This window comes from Dermochelys coriacea, chromosome 13, assembly GCF_009764565.3.
Source record: "Dermochelys coriacea isolate rDerCor1 chromosome 13, rDerCor1.pri.v4, whole genome shotgun sequence".
Lineage (NCBI taxonomy): Eukaryota > Metazoa > Chordata > Testudines > Dermochelyidae > Dermochelys > Dermochelys coriacea.
In genome coordinates this window covers 9,192,768-9,209,379 of record NC_050080.1, presented here as the reverse complement: position 1 = coordinate 9,209,379, position 16,612 = coordinate 9,192,768, and the positions used below count along the sequence as shown (strand labels likewise).

At 39.4% G+C, this 16,612-nt stretch overlaps 1 protein-coding gene across 2 annotated transcripts in view; it reads left to right on the top strand.

The window, feature by feature from the left end:
• The window catches only part of CDH4 (cadherin 4), a 666,817-nt gene that overhangs the window by 433,040 nt on the left and 217,165 nt on the right, over positions 1 to 16,612 (top strand). For both annotated transcript variants that reach the window (XM_043495751.1, XM_038370284.2), the window contains exon 4: positions 11,103 to 11,279. In XM_043495751.1, coding sequence (XP_043351686.1) covers positions 11,103 to 11,279 — 177 coding nt within the window. The remainder of the gene's footprint in view (positions 1 to 11,102; positions 11,280 to 16,612) is intronic.

The following is a 16,612-nucleotide window of genomic DNA, read 5'->3' as shown; positions in this document are numbered from 1 at the left end:
ATCCTAGGCATAGCTGGCCCAACAAATTTTCAGGGTTCACCACTGTAATATAAGGATTTTAACTACAGAATCTAAGTTTCATTAGATTGTGATAAAACTGAGGGTAAGTATAAAACCCATTTTATGAGTCGTAAAGAATTTTTTTTCTCTTAGCAACTACTTGAAGGTAAACTTTTTTCTGGTGAGTGCAAGTGGTGTTAGTAACTGTAGGAACTTTTTTTGTTCAGTCTTGCAGGAAACCTGATAGCAATTCAATTAGAAAATGCAAATGAGGTCACATATTTCCCACTGGAGTGCTGAATTACCCCAGAGGAAACTGAGCGATATTCTAGCATAACAGTAAATACTAAGATAAAGTTTTTCACACTGTTCTCATTTGATTGGCTGTTGTTGCAATTGAAAGTGTCAATGGGACCTGTGGGTATAGTTTGCAAACAAGAAATTGTTGTTTATGGAACTAATATTAGTCCCTTATAGCTCACGTCAGCATTTATGAAAAGATAAACTTGAGTAGGATAATATTCTAGAAGAAAATAAAGTCAGCTTGCTGGCTTTACTTATATGGAATTAGCTATGCATTGTTGGCTTTGCTAAGAACATGTACTGTGTTTTTCTATCAAATGCATATTCAATTAACCAACTGCAAAAGATGAAAACTATATGCTTGTGAACAGTGATAGAGCTGAAGAAGTCAGTCTTCAGAATACCCCATGTTTCATATGTGCATACCCTGAAATCTTCCTAAGGAATATGCATGATTCTGTATTCATCTACTTCTTAGCCTTCCACACCTCCCCTTCCAATCTATACAAAGTGCAGTTACTGAGATCCTCATCGCTGTCTATCATGTCAGTCCTCTCCACCCACTTCTTTTGAATCTCTTGAAGTCAGCTGACCTATGTTGATTTTCACCCGCTGAGGATTTGGCCCATAAAGGGCAAGCTGAACTTTTTTTCCCCTTATACATATGAAATAAGTTGTGATGCATTTTCTCTTCATTACTGTATTTAATTTTTCTATAATTATCACTCTATACATTAATATTAATATCACAGAAACAGAGAAGAGAGTTCACAACAGAAGGGGTTGGGGATACAAGAGGTGTTATGGCAGCTCTTGTTGCTGTCAGTAACTTATCCAAGGAGAAATTTGTTTCAATTATTCTCTTTGTAAATCCTACTGTCTTCCTGCCCTGTCCTCCCAAATTCTCATAACTGAAGAGAGATTTTGTGAAGTCAATGGAAATTGTGCAACTAAAACCTTGCAAATACATGCATATGCACCAGCACAAGCAAAAAAGTAGAGATGTCTGTCTCTTAAAAAATCAATTAGTAAGTAATTGTGCCTAGGTTGTGCTACGTCCCATCTCATTTTGGCGTTCTTTCCAGAACCAGATGTAGAATCAGCTGCTACATACCGTGAACATGAAAATCTTGTGGAATCAGTGCCAATTGACTGTTAAGGCTATTTTGCCGAGATACAGCCCTTACGTTATCATCTGTGGAGTTTTATCTTGCTAACAGTCTAAAGCGTTTTCCACCCCCTGGATCACATATGTAAAAGATTGAAATACCTCAACAAGAAAAAAGAAACTTGTTCAGAATAGGGCTTGTTTACGCCATCGCCAGCCAGGGTGTGCCTTTGAGTCCGGGGGCAGTGAAACACACCTTTCACTGTTCTCTGGATGGGGCGGGGAAGATCCCAAGCAGGAGAAGCTGGGGTAGAGCTATACACACCGCTGTATTTTCCCCTCCCGTTCCTGTTGGGGCGCAGAATGTGTATATGGACTATGGGGGAAATGCTGCTTCATTCTCTTTCCCTCTCTCCCTTACCAGTCTCTTCCCCTATGCATGGGGGATGGACTAACTCACATGGCAACAAGGTAATGAAACTTGTCCTGCCCACTGCTGCCATTGGATGCGTGGGCGGGTTTGAATCATGGAGACTGGCTGATGGGCATTCTGCCTACCTCAAAATTCTCACTTGTGCTTTCAGATGGATCTGATATTCTTCTTACTGTTCTTTCCTAAACTGGTTTACAAGTGTTAAGAAGCTTTTGTAGTTCTCCACAAAGCTGATTGTATTTGAGTTATTAGTTAGAACCAAATTTTTAAAAGCCTACCCAACCAGCCAGATGCATAATATGCGCACACACTTGTTGTAACTGCAGAATTCTACATTTGCATGCACACAACATTTTTCAGTACAAATAGCATGTGCATACAGCCGGTAGCACAGTTTGGTCACATAAACGCACCAGTTTCCTCACACCAGTGATGGATTTGGCATGCATAATACATGTATGCGCATTTTGCAGAGCACAGTCTCCTTTAGGGAAGATAGCTCGTTAGAATCTCACTCAAACTTTTTCCTGTCTGTCAGCTGATGTGTTCTACAAGTCTATGTGGCTTGCCAAATCTGACAATTTTTCTTATTAATTGACTCTAATGTGATCTGTTCTATACAGCCACACTGTTACCTGATTAAAAAAAGAAAGTAATGAATTTTTGCTTAACTAGCTGATTTAATTAAAAATGTTTTATACTGTAATTGTACGATTTCTATAAACGGAGAGATAATTTTGTTTAATGAGTTCCTAACCAAACATAACATTCTTGACTGTGTGTAGCCAGATTTGATAAAGGTCACAAATACTAAGATTCCACTGTTTGCTTTTGTAAATAGCAATGATCAAACAGCTTGATTTGGCACTTGAAATATCCGGGCGGAATTGGTTCCCCCTATTCCTGTTTGCACTACAAATTATTAATATAGTTTTAGGAGCAGAGGGGGATCTTCTCTGTATCTAAACACTGTTCATTATCTTTAAAGTGGAAATACACTGCCAAAATCACATCTTATTGTCAATTAGTGGCTTCTCTGCAAACACATTAATTTAATGCCCCTGCTGAAGTACTGTGCACATTGGAACATCTTGCTGCTAAAATGCCAGTTTTCAGAGCACTTTGACACAAAAATCAGTCATGAATAGCAATTTATGCTTTGATGCTAATGGGATGTGACGTGAAGCTATCTTTGATTAAATTCGCCACCGAGCTTACAACTATTTGTAAATATGGCTGATAAGTAGCCATAATAGACTTTCCAATAGGAAAACAACCAAGAAAAACAGATTTTGGATTCCTCACCTGGACAGTTCCAACACAACCGCTTAAACTAAACTGACTGTACTAGAAGGAGGCCTAAAAAAAGAAGAGTCATCTGTCTACTACATTTCCGGCCCTGCCTTCAACTTTGGCGAATTCAGCAATGACCTAAATACAAAAGAATCAATTACCCTAAAATAAATTCTCCTTTTGTTCTGAAAACCTTTCATTAGGCTGCATGAAAACATAAAATGAAATCACTCTCACTGCTAAAAGATCAAAAGGTTAAAAAAAAAGGGGGGGGGCAGTATTTTGGAGAAAAGGGCCTGATTCTTCATCTGCTACAATCATTATGTCAGCAAAAATGTTGTTGTCTCAGAACATAATTCATGCAAATGTTTATTCAGCACTGTTCTCATGTTCTATTTGTTAAAGAACTTAGATATATTTTTATTGTTTTATTTTGTGGTTTGGTAAATAGCATTTTCTGCTGTCATTCCCATAGCTACCATGGAAACCAGCTACAATGCTTCAGAATAAATACTTTTAAATAAATATGCTGCGTGGAAGGAAATGGTGCCATCTTTCAGAATGTGAATTGGTGTGCAGGAAGAAGAGAGATATTTTGGAGGATTGGATTGAAGATTGTTCTACAGAGACTTGTCATTTATTTAAAAAAAAATCTAACCTCAGTAAAATATTGGGTTTAACAATAAAAACCAAACAAAAACCAGATTATTTATCTTCTGAAATGTGTATGACCCAAAGCTATAAAGAGGCAATGAAAATAATAAGACTAACAAATCAGAAAAACACAAGCAAGTCATAAATAATATTGATATTTTGGAAATGAAAACACTTTCCCCTCTCCTCCCACCACAGTTATTGCTTATTCACAAAGCAAGAGTAATATATTTCAGCATTGAATGGGAAATGTTTCATTTCCAGGGCTGATCGCTATAAAATTAATAATCTTTAAAGAATACACCTTAAGACACAATATTATTTATATGCAGAGAATGGCGGCTTATTTACCCAAATGTTAGTGCGATCCAAAATGTTCAGTTAAGCAGGAACACAAAATATATTATATTATGTAAATGGGATTGTGATACGCTCTGCTGGATAATAACTTCCAGATGTCTCTGTAGCCAGAGGCTGACAGATATCAAAGACAGGTTGGCTGGAAGGGGAGAGGTGCCAGCTGGCTGGACTGGTTACTGCTAAGTGTAGCGGAAGGTGAAAGCTGGTGTTACTTCACTCACACTGATTTTATTTGTGGACTAGTGAAAAGATTATGGTGCAGCTTTCTCTTCGCTATCTGAGATGGTAATTGTGGTTATTGGAATCCCTAGTGCCATTCATCTTCTGTGAGTTATTTCCTTCTTGGCTCTATTTTGTAAATGGGCATTGAGCTTCGCACAACAGGCCACCCATTGAAATTTGACAAGCCACAGACTAACGGCAGCAAGCATGTAAACAGCCATCAGCCCCTAGTGGGTGCTCCTGGCTTTTGCAGCCAATGCAAAATGAAAAGGAGGAATCTCTGAGTTCAAGTCAAGAGATAAACAGGCAGAAGCCCAGTAAAGCCAGAGCTCCAAAGAACCTCTGGTGTTTTAAGAAGCTTCATCTAAACTTGCTTAGACTTTGTCTACATTACATTAGCACTTCTGTCAGTAAAACTTTTGTCAGTCAGAGGTGTGAAAAAACAGACCCCTGACCAACAAAACTTTCACTGGCAAAAGCTGGACAGCGCTTTCACTGGACAGCGCTATGTCAGCAGGAGATGCTCTGCTGCTAATGTAGCTACTGCCGCTCGTTAGGGGTGGTTTAATTATGCTAGCAGGAGAGCTCTCTCTCTCACCATCATAGAGTGGCCACATAGGAGATCTTACAGCGGCGCAGCTGCAGCTGTACAGCTGTGCCACTGTAAGATCTGTAGTGTAGACAAATTAGTTTTAAACTCTAGAAGTCACCTAGAGTCTCATCTACACTAGCATTAAATACCAGTGTTCAGAAGAACACCTGGTGTAGACAAGGCTATAATCTGCACTCATTTAAATTCAAGGTGAGAATGAACCAGGAAACATGGGACCCAGACTTACTCCCATTGAAGTCAATAACAAACTCCAGTTTTTGACTTCAATGAGACCAAGTGCTGACACATGGATTGTCCTGGGAACAAAAGGAGTTTGTCTAATATTAAAGATTGAAGGCAGGGACAGTCTTCTGTATCTCATTCAGTTCTGAGAACCCTGTTAGCACATAGGGCTTCACCCAGTATCCATTGACATCAATCGAAGGACGCACATTGACTTCAATGGGCTTTGGATCAAGCCCTTAACAAGTAATAGTATATTTTAAAAGTGAAAATATTGTGGGATAATTTATAAACCTATTAACAATAAATATGCTGAAAGGAAAAAACAGAATGTAGAGGGCATTTCCCCTTGTTACAAATGTAGGGCCAGATTCTGCCACCTTTATGCACTGTCACAGGCTGGCTGGCCCTTTAAGGGTTTAGCCTGCAATGGATCAACTATCTTCCCCCACCCACACGTGCACACATCTGCCGGAGATCAGGTGGCTCAACTTAGTTATCAGACCCAGATGGGGGACTGCTAGGGGATTTCCCTAAAGAGCTGGGTGAGCCCAGTTGGAAGTGGGAGTTCTTATTTTCTAGGAGCAGCCTGGAAGAAGGCTGAACTTCAGAAAGGAGAGAAGAGCAGAATGAGCTGGCTACTCCCAGAATGAACGGGGTCTGATTGGAGGCAGGAACCCTGATGAGCGGCACCTGCCTGAACTGCTTAGAAAGGGGAGAAGTATGCCAGCCCCTGGGTAGCGGGGATGTTTCAGGCATAGGAGGCATTTGAGGTGTGTCTTTGAAAAAGAGGTGGCTTGGCTGAAGGTTTGGTTGTTTTCATAGTTTTGGATGGACTTTAGTAACAGGCTCTGAAGCCCAAGAAGGGGCTGGACACTGTAAAGTGATCTGGTTGGAGGGCCAGGCCACTCCTACAAGTGAAGTAGGACAAAGCACTGGGGGAAGGGGGGAACTGAGGCAAAAGTTGCTGCAGCACTACATGTGGACACAAGGGGCGGGGCTGGGATGGCAACTTTGCTACACACACACACTGATTTTACTAGGACTGCTTGAAAAGTTAGGGGGCTACTCAGCCTAAGGATGTGGGACTCTGGCCCTCCCTGATCAAGCTGTAGAAGAGAACGGAACCATTGCTCCATTTTAAAATAACGCGAGCGCACAGTGAATACTGAAAATGTGATTGATTGATTGTATTTGGCTTTACATAGGAAGAAATGTTACTTTATTAACAAAAAAATTTACCTGTATGATTATTTGTAGTGCAGTAGCTCCTAGGAGCCCCAGTCATGGGCCAGGACCCCTTTGTACAAACACAGAAGAAAAAGATGGTTTCTGCCCAAAAGAACTTACTATCTAAACAATACAGATAACATTGCTAGCTTCACAGTCCTTTCAGGAACAGTTCTTAATAAATCTGCCCTGATACCTTTGTACTAACTACACATATGTACAGTTATTGCTGCAACATGAATATTAAGGCACCAAATCACACTAAATCTGAATTTGTAACAAATTTGCTTTACACCCTAGTCTGCCCTGCAACAGTTTTCCCTTGGCCCCATACTTTGTCTTCAGTCTCCTTTCTTTGACTCAATGGCTTTGGTCCAACTCCAAGCTTTTCTTCCTACCTACTTCTCTGATGCATCAGTGTCCCAAGGACAGAGGTGCTGTTACTGAATTACGGAGTCTACTTTATAGCTTTAATGTACAGCACTGAACCACGGCCCTAAACATTTTAAATGCCACCTCAAACATCCAGGATGGAAAGAAACCACTGTCAGAAAGTAGAATTAGATTCCTGGTTTGGCATGTGTTTTCCTTCCTGTTGCAGAATGAGGTGCAGTGTCAATATAGTCCAGAGGACTTTGTTTTAATTCCTCACATGGTCATGATACAGGGAGTTCCCCTAAATCTGTCTGAAATACACCATGGAGTATCTCACTCATGCCAAACTATAAACAGCTAACATAGATCCAGTGATTACAGAGTAATGATCTGCAAAGGACAAAATGTCACACTGAGTTTGTATCCACTAAGTGTGTAGAGAATCAGCAGGAGAAAAGACGATACTATTGCAAATGTAGGCCCAAAAGTAAGTGGCACATTGTTCCTGTCCCTTATTCAATTGCATGGGGGTAGGGAGAGCACAGGGTGACCATCTGCCTATATGCATCCCAAGCACAAAGGTTAGGGATGAGCGTAAGTCGCTGCTTTTGGGGGAACACAAGGATTGCACCACAAAGGCATACATCACTCCATCAAGGATGATAAAGTGGGGTGCTGCCCCCCACACGTCCTATCCATGCTGAACCACAGAAATGGTTGGTTGTAGGAGAGGACAGCACGCGGAGGAGGCAGCATCTCTCCCTGTGTTTATAGCTGTGCAACTTCCTCTGCCCCTGACATAATTTGGCCCTACATAAATAAAAGACATGAGGGCCCAAATCTGCATTCCATTCTGGCCCTTTAGTCACTCCAGGGAATGTAGCTAGGGGAGGGAGTGTGGGTGAAATGCTGTTGCCTTCCATCAGCTCCTAGTGTAGAGTAGCATAAATTCTGCTGAGGGTTGGCTGATAGTACAAATAGCCACTTTGCAGCCACCATCACACCCTCCCCTCTTCCTGCAACAAACGCAGCTCAGGTAGAACAGAGAGCCAGGTTCAGAATATGGCCTGAAAGAAAATGAGGTGGTGGAGAGATTAAAATGGAACTCTCAGTATTGAAAGAGTAGAAAGGAAGGATGGTCCAGTGGCTAGGCCATAAGCTTCAGCCTTTGGAGACCTGCGTTCAAGTCCCTCCTCTGGTACAGGCTCCCCCCGTGACGTCAGGCAAGTCTCTCCGTCCCTTCGTTCTCCATGTGTGAAATGGGAGTAACAGTATCTCGCATGGATATTGTGAGGATAAATACACTACTGATCGTGAGGTGCTCCGATACCATGGCAATGAGGCCCATGTAAGTATCTAGATAGATAGATAGATATTTATCTCTGAGCCCAAGGGTTTAGCTAAGCGAAAAGTGTTTCACAGCAGAAAAAAATGAAATTGGGAGCTGTATTACCAATTAGTATAATGAAAATTCCATATTTACATTCCACATTTGAGTTGGGCATGAGATCCTTGCACGTTCAAAATAACATGATAGATTGCTGGTGTTTATAATTGATCGTTGTTGCTATTCCTGAGAAATTCTTGGATATTCAGTCGGAAGAATGAACAGGTCTGGCATTCATTGTTACGTTTGTCTCTCAGTTTTTGAAACAGCAGAAAAACATGTTGAACTTATTTAAACAACACAAGAGAAATTAAGGCCGTTAGAACACATCATCAACAAATGAAGATGAAAAAGAGTTGTTGGGTTTTTATAAATAAGATTGTTGCTGTGAGGCCCTTTTTGAAATTCTGCATATTAAATTCAGAGACATGTCGACAATTTATTCTAGTGTAGGAAAACATCATCAGGGCAACAAGGAAGCTAGTCACTGTCTAGTCACCTGCCAGCAAAGACTAAAAAGGCTGGTACTGCCTTGCTGAGCTGACACTAATTATTTCAGTATACACAGAGCTTTGGGATTCGTGTTAATTCTCAAGTCTCTCTTTAGTTCAGACGCATTCCACTGTGTGAACTCAGCAGAGCACAATTATTTGTCCATTCCTTCATAATCTGTCCCCACACTCACATGCCAATTATGTAAACTGATCCAAATACCTGCTCCTCAGAGGAACCCCGCTTCGGAACTGCAAACCAATTACAAATTTAAAAAAAAAAAAAAAAGTATATACTTCCCCATAGCTAGCATCTGGTAGGCCTATTCTAAAGACACACATTTCTGAGTATTTTCTTGATTTAATACTGCCTCCTGTCAGTGATTGAGGGAAAAGCATCTGTAATGTTAAAGTAGAAGGGACCCTATTGGAAATATTGTGCTTTATGAATGGTTTACTAAGGGTAACCTCAACAGCACCTACTTTATCCTAAAACATACTGGAAGTGCATCCAAGAGCCACACTATGATGCTGTTTCCCTATTCATCACTTGCTAGAGTTGGTGCTTTTGCAAATGTATCGCAGCAGTGATTGGCAAAGTACTGATGCTACAGTAGTGGTGGTGTTTTTGAGTAAAGGCTTACAAAACCATGATCATGTCAAGTCCTGAGGCTGATCACTGTAGATTAGGGTTAGAATTGGTTCAAAATTTTCTCACTTTGAATTTTTTTGATGGGAAATGGGCTAAATATTTTGAAAAATTAGCTCATCTTTAAGGTTTGTACTAAACATTTTTTCCAAATTTCTCTCAAATACGTCAAACATCATTGAGGTCAGTGGGCATTTTGAGTACACAAGGAATACAGCATCACAGCCAAGCTCAGTATCCACCCAGCATTAAGGCCCAGATTTTAAAAGGGTAAACTATTTTTAGGCACTATTTGCATCATCCAAATTTGCACTCGTATTTCTTGCGCCAGCAGTGACTTTCGGTTGCTTTTCACCTGTAAATCAAGTAGTGTGATGTCTAAATAATTTAATTTGCCCCCACAATTAATTATAATCTTTCCCTATATATCTTATTCCATGCAGCATCCCACAGTGGGGAATATTAAGTAAACTGATCAATGTAACTTTTCTGGCATGAGTAAAATTATTGTGCTACTCATCAATAATGTGTAAATATATTCTATGGCCCCAGTCCAACAAGGCACTTAAGCATTTGCTTAACTTTTTGCATGTAATTAGTCCCACTGAAGTCAGTGAGGCTGCTTATGTGCTTAAAGTTAAGCCATTTTAAGAAGACCTGATATACAGATTATAGTATATAGCCGGATGCACAAGATAACAAAGCTTTTTGCTTTGTTTTCTGAACTCGCACACTTTCTAGGCTCTGATAATTTTTCTAGAATTTGATTTTTTGTAGTGAAGATGGCAAAAAGATTGAGAGTCTGGGGAAACTATCATTTTTGTCTCCACAAACATCCACATATGGCCCCTCTGAGATTTTAATGAGAATTTGTAAAGCTCAGGTATGATTCCACCTACATCACCAATGACAATGGCATTTTCTGTTTAAAAAAAAAAGGCCAATGTTTGCCAGGAGGAAGATCAGTAATTTTCCTAAATTGGCCAAATGCAAAATTCTTCAATCTTTATCTCAGCTACCTTTTGTCTTTACAAAAACCTGCAATAAAACAAAATACCCTGCACAAAACCTAGAGAACTGCCACACGCACTGAAAAACAAAATGGTTTACAGGCTGCAAAATATTACATACACATGCACCTTCACTGAAGGCATATGTGTAATTCAAAATCAAGTTCTGTTTAAAAAATGTTATTTTATGTACAGAATGAAAGATCTGTGATTGTGAACCTTTTCAACACCAGAGAGAAGAATTGTCTAGCCCTGAGTAGTTAGGACAGCCAGTTTACTTCCACAAAACCAGATACTAGAAGTTATTGGTACTCTCTTAAAGCCAATGAGCAGGTTAACGTGGTACAGGGGAGTTAAAACACCCTTGAGGAGTTCTGTTATTTTTTTTTTGTTTTCCCAGTAGATTATATTTACTCAAAAATTGCAGATTTCTTTATCCAAGATGCTCATAAAGCTTTCTGCAATTGGTATAATGAAGACAATACATTCTGGACAGCAGTTTGATTTGGTAATGACAGTTCCATACGTTATTGAAAATGTAGTGGCAGCAAAGATGCCAATAAAGTCTATTATGCTTCTGTGATGCAGAAATGTTTACTTCATTTTAATAACAATAATTTTTACAGCGACGCATGAATGTTCCATGTAAGCAAGAGTCACTGTAGCAAAAGTCCCAAGTGGTGATTTTTTTTCCTTTTTTTCCCATTTGGAAAAAACTAACTGCATTTTGCTTTCTTTTTCCTCAAAAACAGCAAAAAGGGAAGAAAAATGCATCTACAGATCTTGCGTCACAACCGAGTGACACTTTAATACCGTGGCGCCAGCCCCAGAACTCTAATGGGCTGAGAAGGCAAAAGAGAGACTGGGTCATCCCACCAATCAATGTGCCAGAAAACTCAAGAGGGCCCTTCCCTCAGCAGCTGGTTAGGGTAAGTGCAACTATTGAAATAATAATAATAATAATAATGTAGTTGTTCTGGTGCAATAACAGGTGCACTCCAAGTCTATAGCATGGGAGATCTGGCATCAAACACAGCGTCATTTCTCTCTCTTCCTGAGCCAACGTCTGTCCTGGAGGTAAAGCACTTACGACCTGAAGCAAATACAAGTCTTCCCTCCCCTCAAATCCAACTCAGATGGAGTTTAATCACCTCCTTCTAGCTAATCCTGGGGGGGGGAGATGTTGGCTCCACTCTCCAAAATGGCAGGTAGCCAGCCCTCTCAACTGGATGATGACTGCAGGTGTGAAGCCAGGAATGGTGACTCCTAAGTATGAAAGGGTGTTACATCCTGAGCATCCTTTCTCAACTATCAGTCAGAGTCAGGATCCAGATGTACGTTTGCATGCCTGAGAAGGGTATTGATGTACAAAACTATATGAAATCCTTCATTAACTAGCTCCTACACTGCATGTTGCTCATTTCTTTACTATGGTGTTCGTAGAGATCAGCTAGCCCCATGGGACATTATGCTGACATTTGGATGACAAAAATATGGACTACAGGATGCATTTGATTGCTGTTGATAAGTGTAGCAAAATTACGAATGCATGTGACTGTTTGTTTTATGAGCCATGATTTTGGTTTCCGGAAAGGAAAAATACTAGCTATCAAAAAAAAATGTAAATAAAATGAAGACTCAGTGACTGATATTTTATAATTCTTCCTTTAGAAGAAAATTGTGACATAATTGCAGAATTTAAGAACTAATTTTGAAAAAGCAGTGGTGTGTAATTTACATCCCTTGTCAGGAAATTCATCCCACTCTTCTTGAAACAATGCTTGCTGAGCCCTTTCCTGGATTAAAATAAATTGCTGTCATTACCTGTTCCAAACTGATTAGCTGATACTTTGCATGATACTTGGAAGAAAGAGTAGTTTGCTCAATCCCACAGAAGTATCAGGAAACTTGATAAATCATATAATGTCTGAAAGAAACGCATTTACAACCCACCAAATATCAAGTGCTGCAATTGTGTTGTTGGTACAATATCTCTGCAAGGAGCACAGAGATGATTTGGGACAGAATATTATTGACAGTCAGATATTTTAATGCCTGATTTTGTTTTTAAAAAAGAGGCTTGAATTTCATTCACTTTGTTGCACACTTATGCAGATACTGTCACACTGCAGTTATTGTGATGTGGGGTGAAAAATAATACTCAAGGATTGGATTTATGTAGCCAAATGTATGTGCAATGGTATTTATTTCACATGTGAAGGTAGGTGCAGAGTGCATTTAGAGCATAGGCCTCTCTTTGTGAAAATCAGGTCCATGATGTACAACACAGTATTCAGGACCAAACTGTGCCTGTCAACTGCTGAGGTGCATGAGTGGGGGAAGGGTGCAAGAAGCCTTCCCTGGCATTCAGAATCTGGGCACACTCTGGCCTTTTAATTTGTTGTCATATTGATTGTAATTTGAGTTGCCTAAATGAATTAAAGGGAGAATAACTCAAAAACCTCACTAAGCAAAATGGATAGTTTGGGTTACTTCTGAATGCCTGTCAGTATTTGAGCGCTACACAGCAAGCAGGCTAATTGCAAAAAGAGGTCCCCCCATATTGACTTCTTTATGAGTTTTGGTTGAAGAGTGACAAGAGACTTTGGCTCCAGTTTATTAAACCTTACCACATGTTAGTGTTATCAGGTTACCTACTGCAGATGTGTAGGTTAATGGCTAATATCTCCCACATACTTGTTGTCATGGTCTGAAGATAAGATTGTAGAATTCAGAATGTGAAGTAATGTTCACAAATAGGGAAGGCAATTGTTATCTTTTATATAAATATGGAGGAGTAAATATTCACATCTTAAAGAAACACTAGCCTTGGGGAAAACCAGCTAGATACAGCAAACATGTTCTTAAATTGTTAAAGAAAGAAACTCCCTCATGGCTTCAAGATCTGCTGTGCAGACAGTAGTACAAAAATAAAAATAAAATAAAATAAATGAAATCAAAATTTGGACATGGAGGGGAGGAAATGATTTAAAATACTGTTTTTTTCTGCCTTGTGAAGTGCAGAAGGAATTATAATGGAGGGGAAAGTCACAGCCTTACACAAATAACAGTGTGATTGAACATGAGACTGCCTGATGTTTCTGGTTTGTGTGTTTGATATTTGATGGTGTTTGGTCTCATTTGCGGCATCGAGTCCCTCGACCCATTTGATAGCTCCTATAAGTGGGGGTTGAGTGAAGTGAGCGGTAGCATGTATTAAAGGTTCACCAGTTAGACTCTGCCCTTTAACTGATGAGAATAGGACAACCCTATGTTTTCAAAGACCAGAACTGTGTGCTTATTTCAATCCACATAATCTTCAGATTGCCCTAAGACATTCTGCTGTCTAATAGAGCTACGTGAACAGTTCTGGTCTGATTTCAAACACTCCTGCTGATTGGGTGTTGGGTTTTTCTGTTCCCATCTGTTCACACAGTACAGCAGAAAGAGCACATGAAGAAATACAGCATTGAGCCCAACATGTGGAAAAAAGTGCGTGTCAGAGAATGCGATCAGTTTTGTAAAACTTTCAAAAGTAGCAGTAGTTCCTAGACCCTGCATTTCCCTTTGGTCTAGAGAGCGCTGTCTGAGCTTACATTTTAGATGCAAGTATAGCTAATGAAAAGTTGTCCATTCATTATGATATCTATGAGTAGTCTTGTATATCCAAGATGAGGTGTTGAATGATATGAAAACCTGAACATTAAAAAAGACCCAACCTACTAGATGTACATTTTATCCCACTGCTTGCTGGATTCTGTTTGCATTTTTATAGGTTAGACTAATTTGAAATGCATAGGCAAATCTTTCGTGTTCCCTCCTAATCCTGCTTGCTATTGTGAAGGGGAAAATTCCATTTTATGGAAGTTGATTAGTTACTTGTCACTATTTTTAGCAAGGCTGTGCCTGAATGAAGTTTAAATCATAGCAAGGTGAATACAGCTTGATGGGAGCCATGTAAGGCTGCATTACGAGCTATCTGGTTCAGTTGGGATCAGCTGTAATTCTTTACTCGTTAAAGCGTTTCATTCTGGCAAAATGAAAAAATAAAATAAAAAAGAACCGCACACCCCATCAAACTTCTACAACGTTATTCCTGGGGAGGGCTGGAGGAGGGAATAGAATTCTTTCTGGTAACTACAGGGTTTGGTTTTGTTTCTTTCAAAGGAACATCATGTCTGTTCATATGTGTCAACTGCTAGAAGTTTGATTGTGTTTAGGTCGAGAGGAATACAATAAAAGAGAGAACAAATGTCTGTTTGGATTTGACTGCTTAGAAAACATTAGCAGTACAGAAGCAAATTATAAGCTAGATCTTTAGCTAGTGTAAATCCATGTGGTTCGTTGATTTGATCCTGTGTGAATAAAATTTGCAGATGTTAAGGCCAGAATAGACCACCAGGACTAATGCATCATAGCCCATAGAATTTCAACTGGTCCTTCCTGCAATGAAGGGAATCATCCTTCCATTCTATGTAAGCGAACACTATTGAACCCAATAACGGGGACTGGAAGTAGAGCATATCTGTTTGAAAGCATCCAGTCTCAATTTAACAACTCCAGATGATGATGATTTACCACATCTCTTGGTAATCTATTCCAGCTGTTAAATACAATCACTATTTAAGCTGGATCTTATTTCCAATTTGATTGTGTCTAATTTCAGCTTCTAGCCATTGCATCTTACTATTTAGTTTGTCACCCTAAAGAACCCCCATAATATTAACAGGTTTCAGAGTAGCAGCCGTGTTAGTCTGTATTCGCAGTCTCTAAGGTGCCACAAGTACTCCTTTTCTTTTTGCATAATATTAACTACATTCTTTTTGTGTAGGTACTTGCAGACCACAATTCATTCAAAATTCTAGCCCATGTCATTCACTGTTTGCACACCGCAATAACATGCAAGAAAACTGAATACAGTTCCTAGTTACGGTCTTTTGCGTATTGGCCAACAAGGAGTGAGTAAACCCTAGTACTAGGAGAGTACAGTTGTGGAATATGAATATTCCTCTTGTTGTACAGGAAGAGACTGTCATTTGACAGAACTTGAATCTATTGGTATCACATGAGATTGATGAAGTACTCTCTAGCCCACATTACTAACCAAAGATTATATTAAATAACTTCTACTAAGGATAAAGATTTTTAAATCAGCAAACCTAGATAACTTGCACCCAAGAGTTCTAAAAGAGCTGGCCAAAGGGAGATTTGTGGACCACTGATGTTCATTTTTAATAAACCTTGGAATACCAAGGTAATTCCAGAAGAATGGAAGAGTGCTAACATTGTGCCAAAATTCAAAATGGGCAAGTGGGATGACCAGATATCTGTAGACTGGTTAGCCTGACATCAGTATTGGACAGAATAATGGAAAAGCTGATATGAGATTCAATTAATAGAGAATTAATTATATTCCTATCCTTTATTATATGGTCAACATGGTTTTATGAAAAATAGGTCTTGTCAAACAAGATTTGATTTGATTTGATTCTTTGATTAGATGACAAATTAAAGGTAACTGCATAGATGTAATATGGACATTTAGCTTAGTATTACACAACATTCTGATTAAAAAATTAGCACAATACAATATCAATAAAGAAACCTGTTAAATGGATTAAGAACTGGCTAGCTGACAGAACTCAATAAAGTAGTTGTCAACAGGGAAACATAATAGAATGGTGGTGTTTCTAGTGGGGCTCTGCAGGGAGTATTACTAGGCATGACAATATTCAGCGTTTTCATCAATGATCTGAAAGTAAATATAAAATCACTGCCGATGAAATGTGCAGATGAAACAAAGATTAGTGGAATGGTAAATAATTATGAGGACAGGGTACAGAGTAGCAGCAGTGTTAGTCTTTATCCTCAAAAAGAAAAGGCGTACTTGTGGCACCTTAGAGACTAACACATTTATTTGAGCACTTATTTATATGCTCACATAAATGTGTTAGTCTCTAAGGTGCAACAAATACTCCTTTTCTTTTTGAGGATAGGGTAGTTATACAGAGCGATCTGAATCAATTGGTAAGCTGAGTCCACTCAAACCAAATGCATTGCAAGACAGCCAAATGCAAAGTTATACATCTTGGAACAAGGAATTCAGATAGTATGCAAAGAATGGGGGGTGGGTGGGGGCAGTATCCTGGAAAGAAGTGACTCTGAAAAGGCTCTAAGGGCCATTGTGGACAAGCAGTTCAGCATGCACAATGTGGTGCTGTAGCAAAAAGAGCTAATGTGATCCTTGAACTTATAAACAGGA